The following is a 26,402-nucleotide window of genomic DNA, read 5'->3' on the forward strand; positions in this document are numbered from 1 at the left end:
GCATGGTGTTCCTGGGATTAAAGGTCTCGCCTTTTCTCCTCCAGACATATTGCTGGGTATTGTGGCCAAACAGCTCCATTTTTGTTTCATCTGACCACAGAACTTTCCTCCAGAAGGTCTTAATCTTTGTCCATGTGATGTCAGATGAAACAACCGATGATCCACCAACAGCATGCCTGCTTTCCTATTTATCATCCATGTGTTCGATTCCAGTACCATCATTTTATTCAAATGGCATAAATCTTTGTCATTATAGATCAGGGGCGTCAAACTTGTTTTCATTGAGGGCGGTATAGCTCGGTTGGTAGAGTGGCCGTGCCAGCAACTTGAGGGTTCCAGGTTCAATAACCGCTTCCGCCATCCTAGTCACTGCCGTTGTGTCCTTGGGCAAGACACTTTACCCACCTGCTCCCAGTGCCACCCACACTGGTTTAAATGTAACTTAGATATTGGGTTTCACTATGTAAAAGCGCTTTGAGTCACTTGAGAAAAGCGCTATATAAATATAATTCACTCACACACTCACACTCACACAATATCGCAGTTATGGCCGCTTGCAACAGTGAATATAATATATGAGTAACAATTAGTGTTGTCAAACATCTACATGTTTTATTAGATTATCGAACACATTTTTATATTATGATTTATTGCATTAAATTACAACATTTTAATTAACTTTAAAAAGACCTCAATATTTGGACACAAATTACATTTTATAGTCCGACTGTCATACAGGAACACTTTTTAATGTTTTACTTAAAAGCACGCCATTTATTTGTTTCAAACTGTATTTTTACACGGTAAAAAAAAACAGTTGGTAGACTATACGGTGAAATATTGGCAGCTAAGTTGCCAGAATTGTACTGTAAAAATAATGGTATAATTTTTTAATGCGTTGTAAAAAATAAAAAAAATTACCATAGATATTACGGTAATAAAACAAAATCCCAGTTCAGACGCCAGAATTTTACCGTAAATAAAATAAGTGTTTTATTTACGGTAAAATTTAAAATAAGTGTTTTTCAATTTACAGTATTTCACCGTAAAGGAGCGTGTGCACACAAAAAAATGACTTGATGAATCTGTGTTTTTACATGATTAATGCGCTGATGTTTTGTAATTAATCACATGAGTTGATGCCCTAATGTGGGGGCCCGCAACGCGCGGCTTTCGAGCCACAAGCGGCTCTTTAGCGCCGCCCTAGTGGCTCCATGGAGCTTTTTCAAAAATACATGAAAATGGAAAAATATGAGGAAGAAAATGTATTTTTGGTTTTAATATAGTTTCTGTAGGAGGACAAACATGACAAACGTTCCTAATTGTTAAAAATCCCACTGTTTATATTAAATACGCTTCACAGATGACAGTATTTGGCGCGCGCCATTTTGTCCTAATTTCGGAAGTCCTTGAACGCACCGTAGTTTGTTTACACGTACAACTTTCCTTGATCCTGCCACAGAAAGACGTGTTTTATGCCACTCCTTTGTCTCATTTTGTCCACCAAACGTTTTATGCTGTGCGTGAATCCACAAAGGTGAGCTTTGTGGATGTTATTGACTTGTGTGGAGTGCTAATCAGACATATTTAAGCTAATCGATGCTAACATGCTATTTATGCTGTACGTACACAATGCATCATTATGCTTCGTATTTGAGGTATATTTGAGCTCATTTTATTTGTAGTTTCCTTCAACTTGGACACACACATCTATACCTTTGGTCATTCTAAGCCAGTAATTTCCAGGAGTTTTCTCACCTTCCGAAAAGCCTCCGTTTTACTAATCTTTTCCAATGTTGTAAAAATGTGTAGAACAAATATTACATTTCAACATTTCTATCGACGAAGATTTGCATCAGCCTTGCATCATTTTGATAGTAGGCTATTATAGCTAATATAGACACTTACATCATGTGTTGCCTTCTTTATAACACTTATATAAGGTTTTACATTTTTTGCGGCTCCAGACAGAGTTTATTTTTTGTATTTTTGGTCCAATATTGCTCTTTCAACATTTTGGGTTGCCGACACCTGCCCTAATGTATAATGGCCTCAGGGTATTATTACACAATTGCCTATGCTTTTGATTATTACAATTTTTCTTTACACTTGCTATGAAATCATAAGTCAGGGTGACAAGCAGATATTTAGGATTTTTTTAATTTATTTTTTTAACTAAATTAAAATGCTTGGAATATATGTTGCTATGTGAGATAATATTCCATTTGAAAATATATACAGTACATGCAATTTTTTAATGTCAAAATTGGAAAAGAACAAATGCTTTTGTCGGGTTTGTCACTCACAGTTTAGTTGTGTTTGTTTTTATTTCCTGTCAGAGCTCTTATTTTGGTTCCGTTTCCTGCTTGTCTCCCTGAGCGCTGTTTCCCCTCAGCTGTGGCTGATTGGCACCTGGCCACACCTGGTGTCAATCAGCCGGCTGCTATTTAGACCTGCCTTGCCCTCCTGGAGTATTGTCGTTGTAGCTGTAGCTACTACCTGTATGCTGAATCCGGATAGCTGTATGCTGTGAGCTGTCTTCTAGTTCCTCGTTTCCTGCCTCCTAGTTCCTGGTTTGTGTTTTACCTTTATTTTGGACTTTAAATTATGTTTTCCTGCACTGAGCCTGCCGTCTCTGCATCTTGGGGTTCATCACCAACACTTCGTGACAGCTTTATTGACACACGTTATTTCCAAGCTTACATGGCCCGCATAAAACAATGTGGAGGACCAAGTCTGGCCCCCAGGCCTTGACTTTGACACCTGTTTTATAGACAGGAATGCCTACCAAATCATTCAGATTCAGATACAGATCGGTCTTTATTGTCATTGCACAAGTACAACGAAACTTTGTTTTCAGCACAAACCCGTTCAAGATTAGACAAAACAAACAGTGTACAGGTTTACAGATGTCATGACTTGGTCCGGGGTGTGTGCTTTTCCAGGATGCAACGGAAAGTTGGCACGGGCGAGACGGGAATTAAGGTACATGATTTATTTATTAACTATAAATACAAAAAAAAGGATCAAACAAAAGGCGCGCAGAGTGGCGGAGAATAAACTATGAACAATTAAACAAAACTTGCAAACTATGGCTTGAATAAAGAAAACTTACTTGGCATGGACAAAAAAGGAGCAGCGTGAACATGGACATGAAAAAATGGACAGAGCATAAATGTGGTGTGGGGTCGTCAGGATGAACAACAGAAAATGAATGAACTTAAATACTATGGACATGATTAACAACAGGTGCGTGACTCAAAACAGGTGCGTGACATGACAGGTGAAACTAATGGGTAACTATGGTGACAAAACAAAACAAAAGTGCACAAAAAGTCCAAAAATAAAACCTGATCACACAGACATGACAACAGAACAGGAACGCTGATGGGTCGCCATTTTAAGGCGCCCCGTAAAAGATGGGAAAAAGGTAAAACGGCGGGGAAAGCGGTGGTGAAGGTGTGGGGTGGTGTCTTGGGTGTGATGATGTAATGTTTTTTATAGACTGAGGCCGATCTACCGCCCTCACCTGAGGCAAGACAGAAACGAATATGACATATTACGGTTGTCTGTTCGACATCTTCCCGCTTGAAGCCAAACCACCGCCAGACGATGGAACCCTCCGTGCTGTTTTTCTTGGGAATTCATTCTTCTTCCTTCATTTGTTGCCAGATTCGCACTTTTGTGCATGATGTCACACAAGATATTTCAATAACTGTCAAATAAAAATGAGCTGCATAACAGGAAATCAAATCATCAAATGTGGTAGGTTACTGCGGACCGTACTTGCCAACCATGAGCCCTCCAAATTCGGGAGATTTGGGGGGGGGGTTGAGGTAGGCGGGGCCGGGAGGCGGGGTTAAGGGGGGGAGTATATTTATAGACTGAAAGTCAAGTATTTTTTATTTTATTTATATATATATATATATATATATATACAAACCCCGTTTCCATATGAGTTGGGAAATTGTGTTAGATGTAAATATAAACGGAATACAATGATTTGCAAATCATTTTCAACCCATATTCAGTTGAATATGCTACAAAGACAACATATTTGATGTTCAAACTGATAAACATTTTTTTTTTTGCAAATAATCATTAACTTTAGAATTTGATGCCAGCAACACGTGACAAAGACGTTGGGAAAGGTGGCAATAAATACTGATAAAGTTGAGGCATGCTCATCAAACACTTATTTGGAACATCCCACAGGTGTGCAGGCTAATTGGGAACAGGTGGGTGCCATGATTGGGTATAAAAGTAGATTCCATGAAATGCTCAGTCTTTCACAAACAAGGATGGGGCGAGGGTCACCACTTTGTCAACAAATGCGTGAGCAAAATGTTGAACAGTTTAAGAAAAACCCAACCAGCTATTGCAAGGAATTTAGGGATTTCACCATCTCCGGTCCGCAATATCATCAAAGGGTTCAGAGAATCTGGAGAAATCACTGCACGTAAGCAGCTAAGCCCGTGACCTTCGATCCCTCAGGCTGTACTGCATCAACAAGCGACATCAGTGTGTAAAGGATATCACCACAAGGGCTCAGGAACACTTCAGAAAACCACTGTCAGTAACTGCAGTTGGTCGCTACATCTGTAAGTGCAAGTTAAAACTCTCCTATGCAAGGCAAAAAACGTTTATCAACAACACCCAGAAACGCCGTCGGCTTCGCTGGGCCTGAGCTCATCTAAGATGGACTGATACAAAGTGGAAAAGTGTTCTGTGGTCTGACGAGTCCACATTTCAAATTGTTTTTGGAAACTGTGAACGTCGTGTCCTCCGGACCAAAGAAGAAAAGAATCATCCGGATTGTTATAGGCGTAAAGTTGAAAAGCCAGCATCTGTGATGGTATGGGGGTGTATTAGTGCATTGTTGTATTTGAAAGTGCAATGGTGGTGCAATGGAGCATAGTTATGGGCAGTGTAATATTCTGGGTTGGAGTCAATAACCAGGCGAGGTGACGATGTTACGTCTCTTTACTTCATACTTCAGAACTGACTCCCACACTTGCCGTCAGGGTGCGCAAATCAACGTAAACCGTTGGCCAACTAAAAAGTAACCACAGAACACAGTACGGTATAGTGTTCTGTGGTTACTTTTTGGTTGGCCAAGCGAACGTGACGACAGGCTGTCCTCACTCAGGTCCGCCTTAAGTCCGGCTGGAAATCGGGAGAAATTCGGGAGAATGGTTGTCCCGGGCGATTTTTGGGAGAGGCACTGAAATTCGGGAGTCTCCCGTAAAATTCGGGAGGGTTGGCAAGTATGCTGCGGACGTTATCTCCTTCTGTTGAGTATTTTTGTCATACGGTGTTGATGTGGAAATGGAAGACGTTGGGTGTGGCACCAAACGGAGATGTTGACATGCAGATTTCCAATCACTCCTTATTTTCTAGTGGGTGAATTTTTAAATGATGCTACAAACTAGCAGTGCTGCTACTACTATATTACGGTTGTCTGTTCAACATCTTCCCGCTTGAAGCCAAACCACCGCCAGACGATGGACCCCCCTGCTGTTTTTCTTGGGAATTAATTCTTCCTTCATTTGTTAACAGTTTGCACTTTCTCTCTCTCGTATTACCACTCGCTCCGCTTGCACCACCTGCCACTGCTAACGTTACCCATGCCGCCACCTCTCTGCTGGGCGAGGGCGTATGACGTTGCACGCGCGACAGTATGTGACGTATGTAAGAAGGTGCGCTTGTTTTATGTCTCTGTGAGAAAGAGTGAAAAGAGCCTGTAGTGTAATGCCCGCAGCTAAAAGCAACTGCGTGAGAACGTATACTCGAATATCACGATATAGTCATTTTCTATATCGCGCAGAGACAAACCCGCGATATATCGAGTATATTCCGTATATCGCCCAGCCCTACTTGATTATGATCATGATTTCTGGCTATGTTAGGCCAGCAGAGAAGGCTTTGCTGGCCCTGCCTGACGCCACACCACTGGTGACTTACGTGTCTCTTCTTCCTGTGTTCTTCCATCCAGATGATTCGGGTTCCAGAGCAGCAGGCAGTGGATCGGAACACGCTCCAGAACTTTCCCTGAAGCTCGGTAATTCAAAACGACACTTGATTGCACTGACCTTTTTGAATGCTGCTTTAAAACCTCTAAAGGCTTCGTGGCCACATGCGTGGACAACACCTTTTAGCTCTTACGTCCAAAATTGTGTACACTACTGAATTATGGCCACTTATGTGGACACTTACATTGCCATCTGGTGGTGTCAGAAGAGTATAACATACAATGGAATTTGGGGGAAAAAGTGTAAAACTAAAAATTAGCATGTCACTACACATGATGTACACGTTTGTGTACTTATGGACTAAGTACATCATATCAAAAGATGATTCTTAGTTTTTATTCTAATTAGGGTCCAATAAGCCCAAATAGCAAAGAGAAATTAAAAAAAATAATGTAAACAAACAGCTTGGGCCTTAAGAGGTTAATCCTTCGGTGAGGTCAGAGGTCATTGAGGCTCTTCCCCACCCCCCAAACTCATCCAAGCATGCCTCTTATGGGGTCGCAGGTGTGGGTGCCACTTGTGAGACATAAGATGTCTCACATTCTCTTTTTGCACCATTTTCCCTCCTCTTCTTCATCACTTTCTCAGCAGCTTTTTCTTCCGACCCCTCTGTGAACCTCCCTCTCCATCTGCTCCTTGCTCACCTCCCCTTTGCTTCCATTCATGCTAAACAACATAAATCTGCTCTTTTTTTTTTCTTTTTTTTTTCCGCCTGCGTGTTTTCCCCCGTAGAATTTATCTGCGCCGCGCTGTCCAAACAAGCAAAACTCCTCCTCTGGTCAACGTCTTATTCGGAGCGGCTGCGCTCCCGTAGCGTCTCTGCGAGGCGCGAGGGACAAAAGGCGAGACTTGAAAGCCTTCCGGGAATGTTTTGTCGGGGCGATCTCGCCCAGTGGAGAGACATTTATAAGAAGGTGTCACATAACTCTTTTCCACTGCTTGTTTACCCGGCGCTGCGATAACACGCGTGTGCAGCCCAGACTTCTTCTTCTTCTTCTTCAACTGAGGCGACCACCTTCAAATTACTCCTCAATTTGAGTGTTTTGAGATAAGTTATTGTTAGGCTTTAAGTTACCGTATTTTCCGGACCATAGGGCGCACCAGATTATAAAGCGCACTGCCGACGAATGGTCTATTTTTGATCGGTTTTCATATATAAGGCGAACCGGATTATAAGGCGCACTGCCGTTGAATGGTCGGTTTTTGAGCGTTTTTCATATATAAGGCGCACTGCTGATGAATGGTCTGTTTTTGAGCGTTTTTCATATATAAGGCGCACTGCCGATGAATGGCCTATTTTTGATCGGTTTTCATATATAAGGCGCACCGGATTATAAAGCGCACTGCCGGTGAATGGTCTATTTTTGATCTTTTTTCATAAATAAGGCGCACTGGATTATAATGCACACTGCCGTTGAATGGTCTATTTTTGATCGTTTTTCATATATAAAGCGCACCAGATTATAAAGCGCACTGCCGACAAATGGTCTATTTGTGATTGTTTTTCATATATAAGGCGCACCGGATTATAAGGCGCACTGACCATGAATGGTCTATTTGTAATCGTTCATATATAAGGCGCACAGGAAATAAAGCGCACTGCCGATGAATGGTCTATTTTTGATCGTTTTTCATATATAAAGCACACCGGATTATAAAACGCACTGCAGATGAATGGTCTATTTTTGATCATTGGATTATAAGGCGCACTGCCGATGAATGGTCTATTTTTGATCAGTTTTCATATATAAGGCGCACCAGATTATAAAGCGCACTGCCTGCGAATGGTCTATTTGTAATGGTTCATATATAAGGCGCACCGGAATATAAAGCGCACTCCCGATGAAGGGTCTATTTTTGATCGTTTTTCATATATAAAGCGCACAGGATTATAAAACGCACTGCAGATGAATGGTCTATTTTTGATCATTGGATTTTAAGGCGCACTGCCGATGAATGGCCTATTTTTGATCGGTTTTCATATATTAGGCGCACCGGATTATAAAGCGCACTGCCGATGAATGGTCTATTTTTGATCTTTTTTCATATATAAAGCGCACTGGATTATAATGCACACTGCCGTTGAATGGTCTATTTTAGATCGTTTTTCATATGTAAGGCGCACCAGATTATAAAGCGCACTGCCGGCGAATGGTCTATTTGTGATCGTTTTTCATATATAAGGCGCACCGGATTATAAGGCGCACTGGCGATGAATGGTCTCTTTTTTAATCTTTTTTCATACATAAAACGCACCGGATTATAAAGCGCACTGACGATGAATGGTCTATTTGTAATCGTTCATATATAAAACGCACCGGATTATAAAGCGCACTGCCGATCAATGGTCTATTTTTGATCGTTTTTCATATATAAAGCGCACCGGATTATAAGGCGCACTGCAGATGAATGGTCTATTTTTGATCGTTTTTCATTTATAAAGTGCACCAGATTATAAGGCGCACTGCCGATGAATGGTCTATTTTTGATCGGTTTTCATATATAAAGCGCACCGGATTATAAAGCGCACTGCCGATGAATGGTCTATTTTTGATCGTTTTTCATGTATAAAGCGCACCAGATTATAAAACGCACTGCAGATGAATGGTCTGTTTTTGATCGTTTTTCATATATAAAGATCACCGGATTATAGGACGCACTGCCGGTGAATGGTCTATTTTTGATGGGTTTTCATATATAAGGCGCACCGGATTATAAGGCGCACTGCCGACGAATGGTCTATTTTTTATTTTTTATTTTTTTGTTGTTTTTTTTGTTTTGTGTCCTGTCCAGCTTCTCAGGCAAATCATATAGTTGATGTAGATGCCCATGTCGGCTGTTCAGATTTACTTTACAAAAGAGAAGTGTAGGATACTTCTCTTGTTGCCTTATTTGTATTTGACTTTATTAAATGTATTTATATTATCATTTAGTGCAGCCGGGCCGGAGCAGGAGGGGATAGAAAGAGAAAAAAAAAAGAAGACAGAGGGGGAAATTGTGGGGACAAGAGGGGGATTAGACAGAGAGACAAAAACAACAACAGCAAACAACAACAACAACAACAATAGAGCAACATCAGCAAATACGACATGTACAAATATGATGGTAAAAGTAATAGCAAATAAGCAGTTAGCGAAAAATAAAAAATAATACAGAAATGACAATGAGCATTATTACACTACAAATGGATCAATACAAATACCAATAGAAATAGCGCTATTGATAATGAACAATACCAATAATTTACCTTTATTATCAACAATACAGTTGTTTAAATGCAACAATACATATACGTAATGATAACTTGAGATACGAAAGAATGCAGAAAAATGGAGGGGGAGAAAGAGAAGCAACCTACATTAACCTTGTAGATTGTTATAGTCACAATAGTTTAAGCTTTGTCAGTGTGCCATGTGTTACACCCAGTTTACCCTAGGGCAACAACGTTAATATATGTTTGATGAAACGTGATTATGTGCATGAGTGTAAGTATGCATATGTACTTGTATATGTACAGAATGTGTATATGTGTTTGTACAATGAATGTATATGTACAGAATGTGTATATGTGTTTGTACAGTGAATGTATATGTACAGTATGTGTATGTGTATGTTTGTATATTGAATGTGCGTGTGGATGTACGAACTTTAGGTAGGTAAATATGTACTGTATTTGTGTATGCATGTGGGAGCGTAGGTACCTATGTACGTATGTGAGCATATGTGAATTTGCATGTACAATACATTCGACTCCCAGAGTGCGTGGGAGCCAGAGCACGGCCCCATCACCCCCGAGAGCCCAACCCACAAACAGGAGGCGTGGGGCCCAGGGAACCAGGGACCACCGCCCCCACGCAGCCAAGTCGGCCAGCGACAGGAACCCCAGAGCCCGGCCCACCGTACCGCCCACAAGGGCCAGCAGCAGGCCGCAGACAGACGCACCCGGCAGATGACAGGGCACGAGAAAAGCAGGGGACAGCCAGACCCCAAGCCAGCGAGAGACCACACCCCACCTCTATTTTTGATCGTTTTTCATATATAAGGCGCACCGGATTATAAAGCGCACTGCCGACGAATGGTCTATTTTTGACCGTTTTTCATATATAAAGCGCACCGGATTATAAGGTGCACTGCCGACAAATGGTCTATTTTTGATCTTTTTTCATATATAAGGCGCACCGGATATTAAGGCGCACTGCCGATGAATGGTCTATATTCGATATTTTTTCATATATAAGACGCACCGGATTATTGGGCGCATTAAAGGAGTCATATTATTATTATTTTTTCTAAATGTGAAAGCCTTCCTTGTGGTCTACATAACATGTAATGGTGGTTCTTTGGTCAAAATGTGATGTTTTACAGATCATCTTCAAGCCGCTTTCTGACAGTCTCTTCCGGATGCGCCGTTTTGTGGGCGGTCTTATTTACGTGGTTCACCTTTATGCAGCGTCTTCTCTCTGTCATCTTTGTCTCCCCGACATTTCTAAAACAATCTTGCCTTCCTTCATAATTCCTGCATGTTTGCCCAATTTGTGATGTTGTTTCCCCATTGGTGACATCAGCAAATATATCCATATATGGTAAAACATTTACCCAAAAGTGCTTTGCGCGAGTCCGCCATTGTAGTCCGACGCTGTAGTCAAAAAGCTCATTTTTCGCTATCCTCTTGTCGTGTGGCAGACTGGCTCATACATGCACATGCAATCTCCACTATTGCCATTTCTAATACAAAGTAGCATATATCTAACTTATCTGTCAGAAGACTTTCTATGGAAGAGCTCAAAACTACTTATTTACGTGGCTCACCTTCGGCAGCGTCTTCTCCCCGTCATCTTTGTTGTAGCGGTGTAGCGTGCAAGGACGGGAGTGAAAGAAGTGTCAAAAGATGGAGCTAACTGTTTTAATGACATTCAGACTTTACTTCAATCAATAACGGAGCAGCATCTCCTCATCCGGAAACAACCACACAGAAATGTGTCCCGTGAAAAACTAATAACTAAAGTTCCTTGGTTGAATAATATAAACTCACTACACCGGTATGTTTTAGTGCTTTCATGGCGAGTCTACTGACAGATATAAGTAAGAACTTTACACTACTTTATATTAGAAATGGCAACAGCGGAGGATGAATGTACCATAACAAGAAGATAGAGAAAAAGAAGAAGCTTACGGACTACAAATGCGGACCCATGCAATTTTTCAGGATTTATGCAGATCCCAAATACAGATCAGCAGGTACCAGAATGTAAGAAAAGTTGCTTTTGCATAATATTGCGAAACAAAACGCCAGATAATGTCATACCTTATACACACACCATAATAATACTTGTATGTTGAGGTACATCAAACGGTGTAGCCTCCACGTATCTCTGATGTTTGACTGCCATCTACTGGTCACACTTATCATTACACCATGTACCAAATAAAATTGCTTCGAGGTGGGTAAGCACAACCAAACTTATTCCGTACATTAGGCGCACCGGTTTATAATGCGCACTGTCGAGTTTTGATGAAAAAATAATATTTTAGTTGCGCCTTATAGTCCGAAAAATACGGTAAGTTGCAGGTTAGACCTGGGCCGATAACAAATTTTGCTGGACGATATATTGACCTACAAATTATTGCCGATAAACGATATCATTACCATTCTTTTTTGGAGACTAAATTACCCAGCAGGCACAAGACAATGTTGTTGAGAACTTGTTGAATTAGGTCCTGACGTTAAGCAACTCAAACCTAACGTTGAAATACAAGTGGCAATACAAGTGGCAATCACCTGTGATTGAGATGTTTGAGAAATTTCAAGTCAATCTAACTTATGAGGACCGGTAAAAGCGCCACCATGTGGTGTACTTTTCAGAACAATAACACATGCAACATTGTGTGTACTGTACACTATTGATTTTGAATGGAGGTGTAAAAGACAAGCCAAGGTAGCTGATGTCAGCATTTCTGTTCTGTTGGCTCGCAGTGCGGCCTCGTTTCACGCAGCCCGCCAAGATGAGGAAGCGCGTCATCGCTCGGCCGGTGGGCAGCTCCGTGCGCCTCAAGTGCGCCGCCAGCGGCAACCCTCGGCCCGACATCGTGTGGCTGAAGGACGGCCGGCCGCTGGCGGGGGGCGAGGGAGGCGGCGCTGGCGAAGGCGAGGAGGCGGGCGGGAAGAAGAAGTGGACTCTGAGTCTGAGGAGCCTGGCGCCGGAGCATAGCGGCAAATACACGTGTCACGTGACCAACCCGGCGGGCCACATCAACGCCACCTACAAAGTAGAAGTCATACGTGAGTTGTCCGCCATCATAAATATATATATATATATTTATATATATATATATATATATATATATATATATATATATATATATATATATATATATATATATATATATATATACTTTTTTTTTTTAATATGTGTTTGTGTGTGTGTGATATATATATGTACAGTGTATATAAAATATAATTATATTTATATTGACATATATATGTAATTTTGAATATATACAGTATGTATAATTATAACTATACACGTAGTAAAGTATTAATTATATATTGTAATTATTATTATAGTTATGTTGTCATACTAATTGTGTATATATGTATGTAATATATGTAAATATGTGTATAAATATATATTATAGATTTATGTAAATATGTGTTTTATGTATAAATATATACAGTATATCTAATATATATTTATATATATTTTTTGTATACAATTATAAATATATACAATATGTATAATTATATGTATATACTTATTTACATATGGTATTATATATTTCAATTATTATTGTTATAATTATTATATTATGATTATATATGTGTGTGTGTGTATGTGCGTGTGTGTAATATATGGAAATATGTATATAAATATACACAGTATATGTAATGTATAATTATATTTATATATGTATTATATATATATATATATATATATATATATATATATATATATATATTTATTATTATAATTATTATTTCATAATAATTCCGTATATATATGTATTTAAATTTATGCTTATGTAAATATTTGTTTTATATATGATATTTATATTTATTGTAATAAATATTTATATGTAAATATATATGTCGTGTGTATATATATATATATAATTATAAATATATACAGTATGTATAATTAGATGTATATACACATATTAACATATTATATTATGATGATCATAATATATATATATATATATATATATATATAATAAAAAGTAAACTTGGATATACTTTAGAGTAGTCAGTGTACAGCTTGTATAGCTGCAGCACTGAAAAAAGGTCAACCTCCATTCTTGTCTATCTAACTGACAACAAGTGAGTATTTGTGTCTTGCCTACAATCAAGCATGGTGGCGGTGACGTCACGCTTCAAGGCTGCACGAGTGTTGTGAGCACTGAGGGAGCTGTGGTTCATTAAGGGCAAATGTTGAACTTTTCCTTTGAGATCCAGTGAAAAGGAGTCATTATTGACCAAATGCTGCCTTATAATGTCACAATACGTGTTGGAATTCCCTTTGCCCTCTCAATGAACCGCCGCTCTGCAGCACTCGTGCAGCCCCCGACCATGACGCAACCACCACCGTGCTTTCTTCTCACTTGTGCTGCCGTGTTGATTGGAGCGTGTGTGCGTCCACAGAGCGCACCAACTCCAAACCCATCCTGACGGGCACCCACCCGGTCAACACCACCGTGGACTACGGAGGAACCACCTCACTGCAGTGCAAAGTGCGCAGTGACGTCAAGCCCGTCATCCAGTGGCTGAAGAGAGTGGAAGCCGGAGACGAGGGCAAGTTCAACTCCACCATCGAGGTACATACTGGGTCGTCACCAGAACCAGAACCGGTAGCGCCGCCGGGTTGGCACTTTAAGAACCAGCTGAGCAATGGGAGGATGAGTGTGTCGTTCATGAGTGCTTGTCATCCAGGTGGGGGACCATCACTTTGTGGTTCTGCCCACTGGGGAGGTCTGGTCCCGACCCGACGGATCTTATCTCAACAAGCTGCTGATAACGCGAGCCAAGAAGGAGGACGCCGGCATGTACATCTGTCTGGGCGCCAACACCATGGGCTACAGCTTCAGGAGCGCCTACCTCACCGTCACGCCAGGTGCTGCACACACCTGTCGCTGAAGAAAATGCCATGAAATTACTAAAGAAGGACAATCTAAATAATGTCTTTTAATTACCAAAAAGTTCTATTAACTAACTGAGAAAATGCCATGAAGTTACTAAAGAAGGACAATCTAAATAATGTCTTTTAATTACTAAAAAGTTTTATTAACTAACTGAGAAAATGCCATGAAATTACTGAAGAATGCCATTAAATTACTAGAGTGTCATTTAATTACTTTAAAATGCCATTAAATTATTCCAAAATACCAATAAATTACTAAAAAAAAACGTTCCTTCAATTACTAAGAAAAAAATACATTAAATAACTAAAAATGCCATTATATTACTAAAGTACTTAACAATGCCATTAAATTAGTCAAAAATGTAATTAGATAAATAAAAAAAGTAATTGAATCACTGAAAAAGCCATTAAATTACGAAAGAACATTTACCTTAAATAACTAAAAAATCCATCCATCCATCCATCCATCCATCTTCTTCCGCTTATCCGAGGTCGGGTCGCGGGGGCAGCAGCCTAAGCAGGGAAGCCCAGACTTCCCTCTCCCCAGCCACTTCGTCCAGCTCTTCCTGTGGGACCCCGAGGCGTTCCCAGGCCAGCCGGGAGACATAGTCTTCCCAACGTGTCCTGGGTCTTCCTCGCGGCCTCCTACCGGTCAGACGTGCCCTAAACACCTCCCTAGGGAGGCGTTCGGGTGGCATCCTGACCAGATGCCCGAACCACCTCATCTGGCTCCTCTCGATGTGGAGGAGCAGCGGCTTTACTTTGAGCTCCCTCCGGATGGCAGAGCTTCTCACCCTATCTCTAAGGGAGAGCCCCGCCACCCGGCGGAGGAAACTCATTTCGGCCGCTTGTACCCGTGATCTTGTCCTTTCGGTCATAACCCAAAGCTCATGACCATAGGTGAGGATGGGAACGTAGATCGACCGGTAAATTGAGAGCTTTGCCTTCCGGCTCAGCTCCTTCTTCACCACAACGGACCGATACAGCGTCCGCATTACTGAAGACGCCGCACCGATCCGCCTGTCGATCTCACGATTCACTCTTCCCTCACTCGTGAACAAGACTCCGAGGTACTTGAACTCCTCCACTTGGGGCAAGATCTCCTCCCCAACCCGGAGATGGCACTCCACCCTTTTTCGGGCGAGAACCATGGACTCGGACTTGGAGGTGCTGATTTTCATCCCAGTCGCTTCACACTCAGCTGCGAACCGATCCAGTGAGAGCTGAAGATCCTGGCCAGATGAAGCCATCAGGACCACATCATCTGCAAAAAGCAGAGACCTAATCCTGCAGCCACCAAACCAGATCCCCTCAACGCCTTGACTGCGCCTAGAAATTCTGTCCATAAAGGTTATGAACAGAATCGGTGACAAAGGGCAGCCTTGGCGGAGTCCAACCCTCACTGGAAACGTGTCCGACTTACTACCGGCAATGCGGACCAAGCTCTGGCACTGATCATACAGGGAGCGGACTGCCACAATCAGACAGTCCGATACCCCATACTCTCTGAGCACTCCCCACAGGACTTCCCGAGGGACACGGTCGAATGCTTTCTCCAAGTCCACAAAACACATGTAGACTGGTTGGGCAAACTCCCATGCACCCTCAAGGACCCTGCCGAGAGTATAGAGCAGGTCCACAGTTCCACGACCAGGACGAAAACCACACTGTTCCTCCTGAATCCGAGGTTCGACTATCCGGCGTAGCCTCCTCTCCAGTACACCTGAATAGACCTTACCGGGAAGGCTGAGGAGTGTGATCCCACGATAGTTAGAACACACCCTCCGGTTCCCCTTTTTAAAGAGAGGAACCACCACCCCGGTCTGCCAATCCAGTGGTACCGCCCCCGATGTCCACGCGATGCTGCAGAGTCTTGTCAACCAAGACAGCCCCACAGCATCCAGAGCCTTAAGGAACTCCGGGCGGATCTCATCTACCCCCGGGGCCTTGCCACCGAGGAGCTTTTTAACTACCTCAGCAACCTCAGCCCCAGAAATAGGAGAGCCCACCACAGACTCCCCAGGCACTGTTTCCTCATAGGAAGACGTGTTGGTGGGATTGAGGAGGTCTTCGAAGTATTCCCTCCACCCATCCACAACATCCGCAGTCGAGGTCAGCAGAACACCATCCTCGCCATACACGGTGTTGATAGTGCACTGCTTCCCCTTCCTGAGGCGGCGGATGGTGGTCCAGAATTGCTTCGAAGCCGTCCGGAAGTCGTTTTCCATGGCCTCACCGAACTCCTCCCATGTCCGAGTTTTTGCCTCTGCGACCGCTGAAGCCGCACACCGCTTGGCCTGTCGGTACCTGTCCGCTGCCTCAGGAGTCCTATGAGCCAAAAGAACCCGATAGGACTCCTTCTTCAGCTTGACGGCATCCCTCACCGCCGGTGTCCACCAACGGGTTCTAGGATTACCGCCACGACAAGCACCAACTACCTTGCGGCCACAGCTCCAATCAGCCGCCTCGACAATAGAGGCGCGGAACATGGTCCATTCGGACTCAATGTCCAGCACCTCCCTCGTGACATGTTCAAAGTTCTTCCGGAGGTGGGAATTGAAACTCTCTCTGACAGGAGACTCTGCCAGACGTTCCCAGCAAACCCTCACAATGCGTTTGGGCCTGCCAGGTCTGTCCGGCATCCTCCCCCACCATCGCAGCCAACTCACCACCAGGTGGTGATCGGTAGAAAGCTCCGCCCCTCTCTTCACCCGAGTGTCCAAAACATGAGGCCGCAAATCCGATGACACAACTACAAAGTCGATCATGGAACTGCGGCCTAGGGTGTCCTGGTGCCAAGTGCACATATGGACACCCTTATGTTTGAACATGGTGTTCGTTATGGACAATCTGTGACGGGCACAAAAGTCCAATAACAAAACACCGCTCGGGTTCAGATCCGGGCAGCCATTCTTCCCAATCACACCTCTCCAGGTTTCACTGTCGCTGCCAACATGAGCATTGAAGTCCCCCAGTAGAACGAGGGAATCACCCGGGGGAGCACTCTCAAGTACTCCCTCTAGTGAATCCAAAAAGGGTGGGTACTCTGAGCTGCGGCTTGGCGCGTAAGCGCAAACCACAGTCAGGACCCGTTCCCCAACCCGAAGGCGGACGGAAGCTACCCTCTCGTCCACCGGGTTGAACTCCAACGTACAGGCTCTGAGCCTGGGGGAAACAAGAATTGCCACCCCAGCCCGTCGCCTCTCACTGCCGGCAACGCCAGAGTGGAAGAGAGTCCAGCCCCTCTCGAGAGAACTGGTTCCAGAGCCCTAGTCGGAACTTCTCCACCTCGCGCACTAGCTCAGGCTCCTTCCCCCCCAGCGAGGTGACGTTCCACGTCCCAAGAGCTAGCTTCTGTAGCTGAGGATCGGACCGCCAAGTGCCCTGCCCTCGGCTTCCGCCCAGCTCACATCGCACCCGACCTCTATGGCCCCTGCTATGGGTGGTGAGCCCATTGGAGGGGGGACCCACGTTGCCTCTTCGGGCTGTGCCCGGCCGGGCCCCATGGGGAAAGGCCCGGCCACCAGGCGCTCGCCATCGTGCCCCACCTCCGGGCCTGGCTCCAGAGGGGGGCCCCGGTGACCCGCGTCCAGGCAAGGGAAATCTGGGTTCCTTAATCGTTTTCATCATAGAGGTCTTCGAGCTGCTCTTTGTCTGATCCCTCACCTAGGACCAGTTTGTCTTGGGAGACCCTACCAGGGGGCATCAAGCCCCCGGACAAGCTTGCATGAACACATTGCTCGTATACAAGAAAATGCCAATAAATTACTAAAAAAAATGCAATTAAATTACAAAAAATACTTTTAATTTACAAAAATATCCATTAAATACCTAAAAATACCATTATTTACTTTTAAAAAAATGCATAGGAAATATCTAAAAATGCAATTAAGATACGAAAAAAATGCAATTAAATTACTAAAGAAGGACAATCTAAATGTATTTTAATTACTAAAAAGTTCTATTGACTAACAGAAAATGCCTTGAAATTACTGAAGAATGCCATTAAATTACTAGAGTGCCATTTAATTACTTTAAAATGCCATTTATATATTCGAAAATACCATTAAATTACTAAAAAAGTTCATTCAATTACTAAGAAAAATTAACAGTAAATAACTAAAATGCCATGAAATTACTAAAGAAGGAGGACAATTGGGTACTAAATAATGTATTTTAATTACTAAAAAATTCTATTAACTAACTGAGAAAATGCCATTAAATTACTAGAGTGCCATTTAATTACTTTAAAATGCCATTAAGTTATTCCAAAATACCATTAAATTACTAAAAAAGTTCATTAAATTACTAAAAAAGTTCATTCAATTACTAAGAAAAAATAACAGTAAATAACTAAAAATGCAGTGAAATTATTAAAGGACAATTGGGTACTAAATAATGTATTTTAATTACAAAAAATGTCTATCAACTTACTGAGAAAATGCCTTGAAATTACTGAAGAGCTGGACGAAGTGGCTGGGGAGAGGAAAGTCTGGGCTTCCCTGCTTAGGCTGCTGCCCCCGCGACCCGGAAGAAGACGGACGGACGGACGGACCATTAAATTACTAGAGTGCCATTTAATAACTTTAAAATTCCATTAATATATTCAAAAATGCCATTAAATTACTAAAAAAGTTCATTCAATTACTAAGAAAAATTAACATTAAATAACTAAAAATGCCATTAAATTACTAAAGTACTTAAAAATGCCATTAAATTAGTCAAAAATTTCATTAAATTATAATGTAATTGAATCACTGAATAAGCCATTAAAGCCATGAATGTCATTTTTTGTAAATGACATTTACAAAAAATGCGGTATATTTACCAAAACAAAAACATTAAGTTACAAAAAAAATTAATTTAATAATTAAAATGCCTTTAAATTCCAAAAATACAATTGAATTACATTAAATAACTAAAAATGTTATTAAATTGCTAATGTACTTAAAAATGCCATTAAATTAGTAAAAAAAAATGCCATCACATTTCTAAATAAAAGTTATTGAATCACTGAAAAAGCCATTTAAAATTACAAATAAAATTGACGTTAAATAACTAGAAAATGCCAATAAATTACAAAAACAATGCAATTAAATTACAAAAAATAATTTTAAATGACAAAAATATCCATTAAATACCTACAAATACCATTATTTACTAAATTGCTTTAGAAATATCTTAAAACGCGATTAAGATACAAAATAAAATATGCCATTAAATTACTAAAGAATTCCATTTAAATTACTAATAGGTTTAATTACAATACAGGGGAAATGCCATTAAATTGGCAGACATTAAATTACATAAAACTGCCATTAAATTACAAAAAATACCATTAAATCACAAAAAAATGTTGTATGTTTACCAAAACAAAAACATTAAGTTACAAAAATTTTAATTTAATAATTAAAATGCCTTTAAATTACAAAAATACAATTGAATTACATTAAATAATTATAATTTATATGAAATTACTTAAGTATTGCCATTAAATGATTCAAAAATGTCATTAAATTACTAAAAGAAAAGTTATTGAATCACTGAAAATGCCATTAAATTACAAAAGAAAATTGACGTTAAATAACTAAAAAATGACAAATTACAAAAAAAATGCAATTAAATTACAAAAAAAAAATTTAATTACAAATATATCCATTAAATACCTAAATATACCATAAATTTACTTTAAAAAATATTGATTTGGAAATATCTAAAAATGCAAATAAATTACTAAACAAAAATGCCACTAAATTCCTAAAGAATGCTATTTAAAATGCAAAAATATTGATATTAAATAACTATAAGTGGCATTCAATTGATAACGAACGCCATTTAAAATACTAAAAAGTTTGATTAACTTACTCAAAAAATGGCATTAAATCACAATGGAATGCCATTTAAATGATCAAAAAGTCCCATTAAATCACTTCGAAAATTGCAATTTATTTTAAAACAAAATGCCTTTTAAATAACTAAAAATGACTTAGAAGTACAAAGTTGCCCTTAGATAACTAAAAATTCAATAAACTACTAAAACATCACATTACATTAATAAATATGCCATTTAAGAAATACAAAATGCCAATAAATGACTTTTAAAAAATCCAATAAATAGCTATGTAATATGTAATACCTATAAATGACATGTAATGACTAAAAACGACATTAAATTACTAAAAAATCAGAGTAAGTAATCAAAAATGCCATTAAATTATAAAATAATTAGGACATTTACTGACTAAAAAAGTTGTGACAAATTTACATCAGACATTTAATCAATAATAAAAATATAATTAATATATTTATTCATCTGCTCTTTGGCTTTAAGTAATAATTGTATTGGTTTTATATTTATTGAAATATTCTACAACTTGGGGTTGAATAAATCTTTTTCAAATGAATGAATTCCTCTGCGTTGAATAAGAAGTGTGTCTTCCTTCCAGATGTGACGCCCCAAAACAACTTGGTGGTTTCAGCGGCGTCCCCCAGCCTCCCCTGGCCCGTCATCATCGGGATACCAGCGGGCGTGGCCTTCATCCTGGGCACCGCCCTCCTCTGGTTCTGCCGGTCCAAACGCCCCTGCGCCGCCTCGTCTCCCCCCGCGTCTTCCGCTCCGCCCGCAGCCCAGCGCCTCCCGGTGGCGGGCCGGGAGCGAGCGTGCCCTCCCGCTCAGCCGGGCGGCGCGGACAAGGAGCGCCTGTCCTACGAGGACTACGTGGCCCACCAGCAGCAGCAGCTGCTCGCCAAGGCCGGCGGCGGCCCCGCCCCCAAACTCTACCCTAAAATCTACACGGACGTCCACACGCACACGCACTCGCACGTGGACGGTAAAGTGCACCAGCACCAACACATCCACTACCAGTGTTAGCGCACAAACGCCGACTTTTGGCGCACCAGTGAAGAATGTAAAGATTTTTATTTTCAAAAGTGTTGTTTTTATTTGAGAACGTTGGCGTCGTGTTCAACGTTTGACTTCTCGAGCTCGCCTTTCTCGTGCATCGTCCAGCACGGTTATATAGCATTTAGCATGTAGCATTTAGCATGCACAGCTGTATGAGTTTTCTATGAATATGACCATCCAGCTCTGCAGGTGTTCCTAATATTGTGGCCGTGGCTGCGATCAAATCTTCCTTTATGAACCTGTGAAGCTTTTTTTCGTACTTGTATTGTATCGTTCGTATTTGTACGGTCGTTAAGATGTATTATAGCAGCATTATTTTTGCCTCTTTTTTTTTTAATTACAAAAACTCCAAACTAAGGCTTTAAGGAAAACAAGCGGACTTTCTCTCCGGTTTGTAGCGATTAAGAAAACACATATTTTGCCATATTGGCGATGAACGGTTACCCCCCTGTTGGCCGTTGGAGGAACTGCAGAGCTACTTCCACTCTTAGGTGCTTTCAAATGTTTACTTGTGTTGAACCCATTAAAACAGGGTTGTCCAACAAGCGGCCCACGGTACATACTTTTCATCAAATTACTAATAACTAGTAATACTGCTCATTTTTCTACTAAAAATACCATTTAAAAAATCTAAAAATGTAATTTAGTGATTACTAAATGCCATTAAACGACCCCAAAATGCACGATATATATGTAGAATATGAATTACTTAAAATAATGTCAAAAAAGTATTTTAAAATGCCAATACATTAAAAAAATGCCATCAAACTACCTCAAACCTCCCATTAAATTAATAGAAAAATTACTATTAACCATTAAATGACCCAAAATTCCGATACAATTACAAAAAATACCCATTAAAAATAATCTCAAAAAAAGATTTTAAAATGCCAATAAATTAAAGACAATGCCATCAAATTAACTTGAAGCTCCCATTAAAATAATTTAAAAAAAGATACTATTGACTACAAATGCCATTAAATGACCCAAAATTCCAATAGAATTACAAAAAATACCCATTAAAATACTATAACAATATCATTAAATACTGAAGAAAGTCAATAAATTGCAAAAAAAACCCTCCAGAAAATGTTGTTAAATTACCCAAAAATTCACAATCAATTTTTTAAAGATTGTCATAAATTACCTTCAAAAATAACAATGAATAATTAAAAATGGCAATAAATTATTTAAACAAATTGCCATTAAATTACCCCAAAATTCCAGATTATTTACAAAAAATCCATTAAATCATAAAAACAATGTCGTTAAATAACGAAAGAAAGTCATTAAATTGCACGTAAAAGATAAATTACTTAAAATAATAAAAAATAAAAAAATGTAAATGCCAATAAATTAAATACAATGCCATCAAATTACCTTGAAACTCCCATTAAAATAATTTTAAAAAAGATACTATTGACTACAAATGCCATTAAATGACCCAAAATTCCAATACAATTACAAAAAATACCCATTAAAATACTATAACAATGCCGTTAAATACTAAAGAAAGTCATTAAATTGCAAAAAAATACTCCAGAAAATGTTGTTAAATTACCCAAAAATTCACAATCAATTTTTTAAAGATTGTCATAAATTACCTTAAAAAATAACAATGAATAATTAAAAAATGGCAATAAATTATTTAAACAAATTGCCATTAAATTACCCCAAAATTCCAGATTATTTACAAAAAATCCATTAAATCATAAAAACAATGTCGTTAAATAACGAAAGAAAGTCATTAAATTGCACGTAAAAGATAAATTACTTAAAATAATAAAAAATAAAAAAATGTAAATGCCAATAAATTAAATACAATGCCATCAAATTACCTTGAAACTCCCATTAAAGTAATTTTAAAAAAGATACTATTGACTACAAATGCCATTAAATGACCCAAAATTCCAATACAATTACAAAAAATACCCATTAAAATACTATAACAATGCCGTTAAATACTAAAGAAAGTCATTAAATTGCAAAAAAATACTCCAGAAAATGTTGTTAAATTACCCAAAAATTCACAATCAATTTTTTAAAGATTGTCATAAATTACTTTTAAAAATAACAATAAATAATTAAAAAATGGCAAATTATTTAAACAAATTGCCATTAAATTACCCCAAAATTCCAGATTATTTACAAAAAATCCATTAAATCATAAAAACAATGTCGTTAAATAACGAAAGAAAGTCATTAAATTGCACGTAAAAGATAAATTACTTAAAATAATTTAAAAAAAAATGTTTAAGTGCCAATAAATTAAAGACAATGCCATCAAATTACCTTGAAGCTCCCATTAAAATAATTTAAAAAAAGATACTATTGACTACAAATGCCATTAAATGACCCAAAATTCCAATACAATTACAAAAAATACCAATTAAAATACTATAACAATGCCATTAAATACTAAAGAAAGTCATTAAATTGCAAAAAAAATACTCCAGAAAATGTTGTTAAATTATCCAAAAATTCACAATCAATTTTTTAAAGATTGTCATAAATTACTTTTAAAAATAACATTAAATAATTAAACAATGGCAATAAATTATTTAAACAAATTGCCATTAAATTACCCCAAAATTCCAGATTATTTACAAAAAAATCCATTAAATCATAAAAACAATGTCGTTAAATAACGAAAGAAAGTCATTAAATTGCAAAATAAATACTCCAGAAAATGTTGTTAAATTACTCAAAAATTCACAATCAATTTGTTAAAGATTGTCATAAATTACTTTTAAAAATAACAATACCTAAAAAAAAAATGCCAATAAATTCTTTAAACAAAATGCCATTACACTACTCAAAAATGCACAATTTACATGTAAAAGATAAATTACTTAAAATAATCTCAAAAAAATATTTTAAAATGCCAAAAAATTAAAGACAATGCCATCAAATTACCTTGAAGCTCCCATTAAAATAATTTTAAAAAAGATACTATTGACTACAAATGCCATTAAATGACCCAAAATTCCAATACAATTACAAAAAATACCCATTAAAATACTATAACAATGCCGTTAAATACTAAAGAAAGTCATTAAATTGCAAAAAAATACTCCAGAAAATGTTAAATTACCCAAAAATTCACAATCAATTTTTTTTTAATTGTCATAAATTACTTTTAAAAATAACAAATAATTAAAAAATGGCAATAAATTATTTAAACAAATCGCCATTAAATTACCCCAAAATTCCAGATTATTTACAAAAAAATCCATTAAATCATAAAAACAATGTCGTTAAATAACGAAAGAAAGTCATTAAATTGCAAACAAAATACTCCAGAAAATGTTGTTAAATTACCCAAAAAGTCACAATCAATTTGTTAAAGATTCTCATGAATTAATTTTAAAAATAACAATGAATAATTAAAAAAATGCCAATAAATTATTTAAACAAAATGCCAGATTAATTACAAAAAATCCATAAAACCATAAAAACAATGTTGTTTAAATAATGAAAGAAAGTCATTAAATGACGAAACAATGCCATTAATTACCGTACTATAGAAAGTCATTAAATTGCAAAAAAAAATACTCCAGAAAATGTTGAATTGCCCTAAAGATTAACAATCAATTTGTTAAAGATTCTCATAAATTACTTTTAAAAAGATCAACTAATTAAAACATGCCAATAAATTCTTTAAACAAAATGCCAGATTAATTACAAAAAATCCATTAAATCATAAAACAATGGCGTTAAATAACGAAAGAAAGTCATTAAATTACTAAACAATGCCATTAATTACTATAGAAAGCCATTAAATTGCTAAAAAAAAAAAAAAAAATACCATAAGATTACTCAAAAATGTTTTGTTAAAATACCCCAAAATTTGCAATCAAATTGTTAAAGATTCTCACAAATAATCTTTAAAAATAACAATAATTAAAAAAAAAAAGCCAATAAATTCCTAAAGAAAATGCAATTAAATTACCTCAAAATCCCAAATATTTAGGAAAACAAATACCATTAATTAACTAAAAATGCAGTTCAATTACCCAAAATTCCAGTTAAATTACAAATAAATTCAGTTCAATTAATAAAACAATGCTTAAAAATTACACAAGAAAATGCCATTAAATTACCAAAAAAATCACAATAAAGTTGTTGAAGACTCTCATTAGATTATTTAAAAAAATATATAAGTAAATAAAAAATGCCAATAAATTATTTGAGAAAAAAATATTAAAAATTCCCATTAAATTATTTTTAACAATACATTTAAAACACAACAAATTTAGTTAACTAACCCAAATTTTAATTAAGATTATAAATAAACAAAATTACCCTAAAAGTCCTATTAAATCACCCCCAAAAATGTTAAATAATTATTACAAATTCGGGGAAACAAAATGTGGAACCGTTAAGACTAACGACCTTAATAATACGTACAGTATATAACTTTTGAACATGTCATTTTACTTGGACTGCAAAAGACTGAAGCATGTTCAGAAACATTTTGACTCAAATATTGTACTGCAAGAAATTAACGGGGCTTTGTTTAGTTTTTTTTTATGAAAGATGTAATAGTTTTGTTACATTTCTGCTTGCCATCTTTCACTTCAGATGTAAAAATAATTGGACAGCCCTGCTTTAAAGCTAATTGACCTTCGGCTGTGCACTTACTCACCTTTGCTAAATTCAATTGTTTTTACCAACCAGCCATCCCAAAAGAAAGTGTATTTTATTCCTAATTTATTGACTATGGGCATTATTATACTGCATGAGTTTACTTTAATGTAAGATATTGTATTTATACGCGCTGGCAGAGTACACAAAACCTCCTAGATAATCCTTGTATGGACAATCTTGTACAGTTTCATCTTCATTCATCACCTTATTGTCGCCATTAAAAAGGAATCTGTGGGAAGCAGATGGTGTGCTTCTTTGCCTTACGTCTTAGCAAGAACCCCATTGATTTTGAAGGACCTCCTGCAGACTGTCAGCGCTCGTTATTCCACGTCCAAGACAAACCAAAGGGGAATGTTTGAGACGTTCCTCCTGGTTGAACTCCACACATCTGCTGGTCCTCCTTCCTTCCTCCCTCTCTCTCTCCAGCCAGGATCTCGTCTGCGATAAGACAAAGACGTCAACACCTTGTGTCGTTTATCAGCCTCTCCGGGATGATTCATCCCGGCGTTTCCATCAGAAAGATCACCCTTGTTTCTTCGGGAAGCTTGACATCTTCCAGACATGGAAAGCTCCGTAAGGTACCTCCAGCTGCTTTACATTATGGGTTTGAAAAAAAAAAAAATCCAAAACATTTTTTTCTGCTTTCAAAATTGACAGAACGCTGCAAAAGGGGACGATGGT

At 38.3% G+C, this 26,402-nt stretch overlaps 1 protein-coding gene across 1 annotated transcript in view; it reads left to right on the forward strand.

The window, feature by feature from the left end:
- fgfrl1a (fibroblast growth factor receptor like 1a) overlaps positions 1-25,962 on the forward strand; it is a 182,761-nt gene extending 156,799 nt beyond the window's left edge. Inside the window, exons 4-8 of the mRNA XM_061976642.1 lie at positions 5,996-6,061; positions 12,007-12,312; positions 13,672-13,844; positions 13,960-14,140; positions 20,614-25,962. Coding sequence (XP_061832626.1) covers positions 5,996-6,061; positions 12,007-12,312; positions 13,672-13,844; positions 13,960-14,140; positions 20,614-21,038 — 1,151 coding nt within the window. The 3' untranslated portion in view covers positions 21,039-25,962. The remainder of the gene's footprint in view (positions 1-5,995; positions 6,062-12,006; positions 12,313-13,671; positions 13,845-13,959; positions 14,141-20,613) is intronic.
- The last annotated feature ends 440 nt before the right edge of the window (positions 25,963-26,402 follow it).

The sequence above is a fragment of the Nerophis lumbriciformis genome, linkage group LG16 (assembly GCF_033978685.3).
Source record: "Nerophis lumbriciformis linkage group LG16, RoL_Nlum_v2.1, whole genome shotgun sequence".
Classification (NCBI taxonomy): domain Eukaryota; kingdom Metazoa; phylum Chordata; class Actinopteri; order Syngnathiformes; family Syngnathidae; genus Nerophis; species Nerophis lumbriciformis.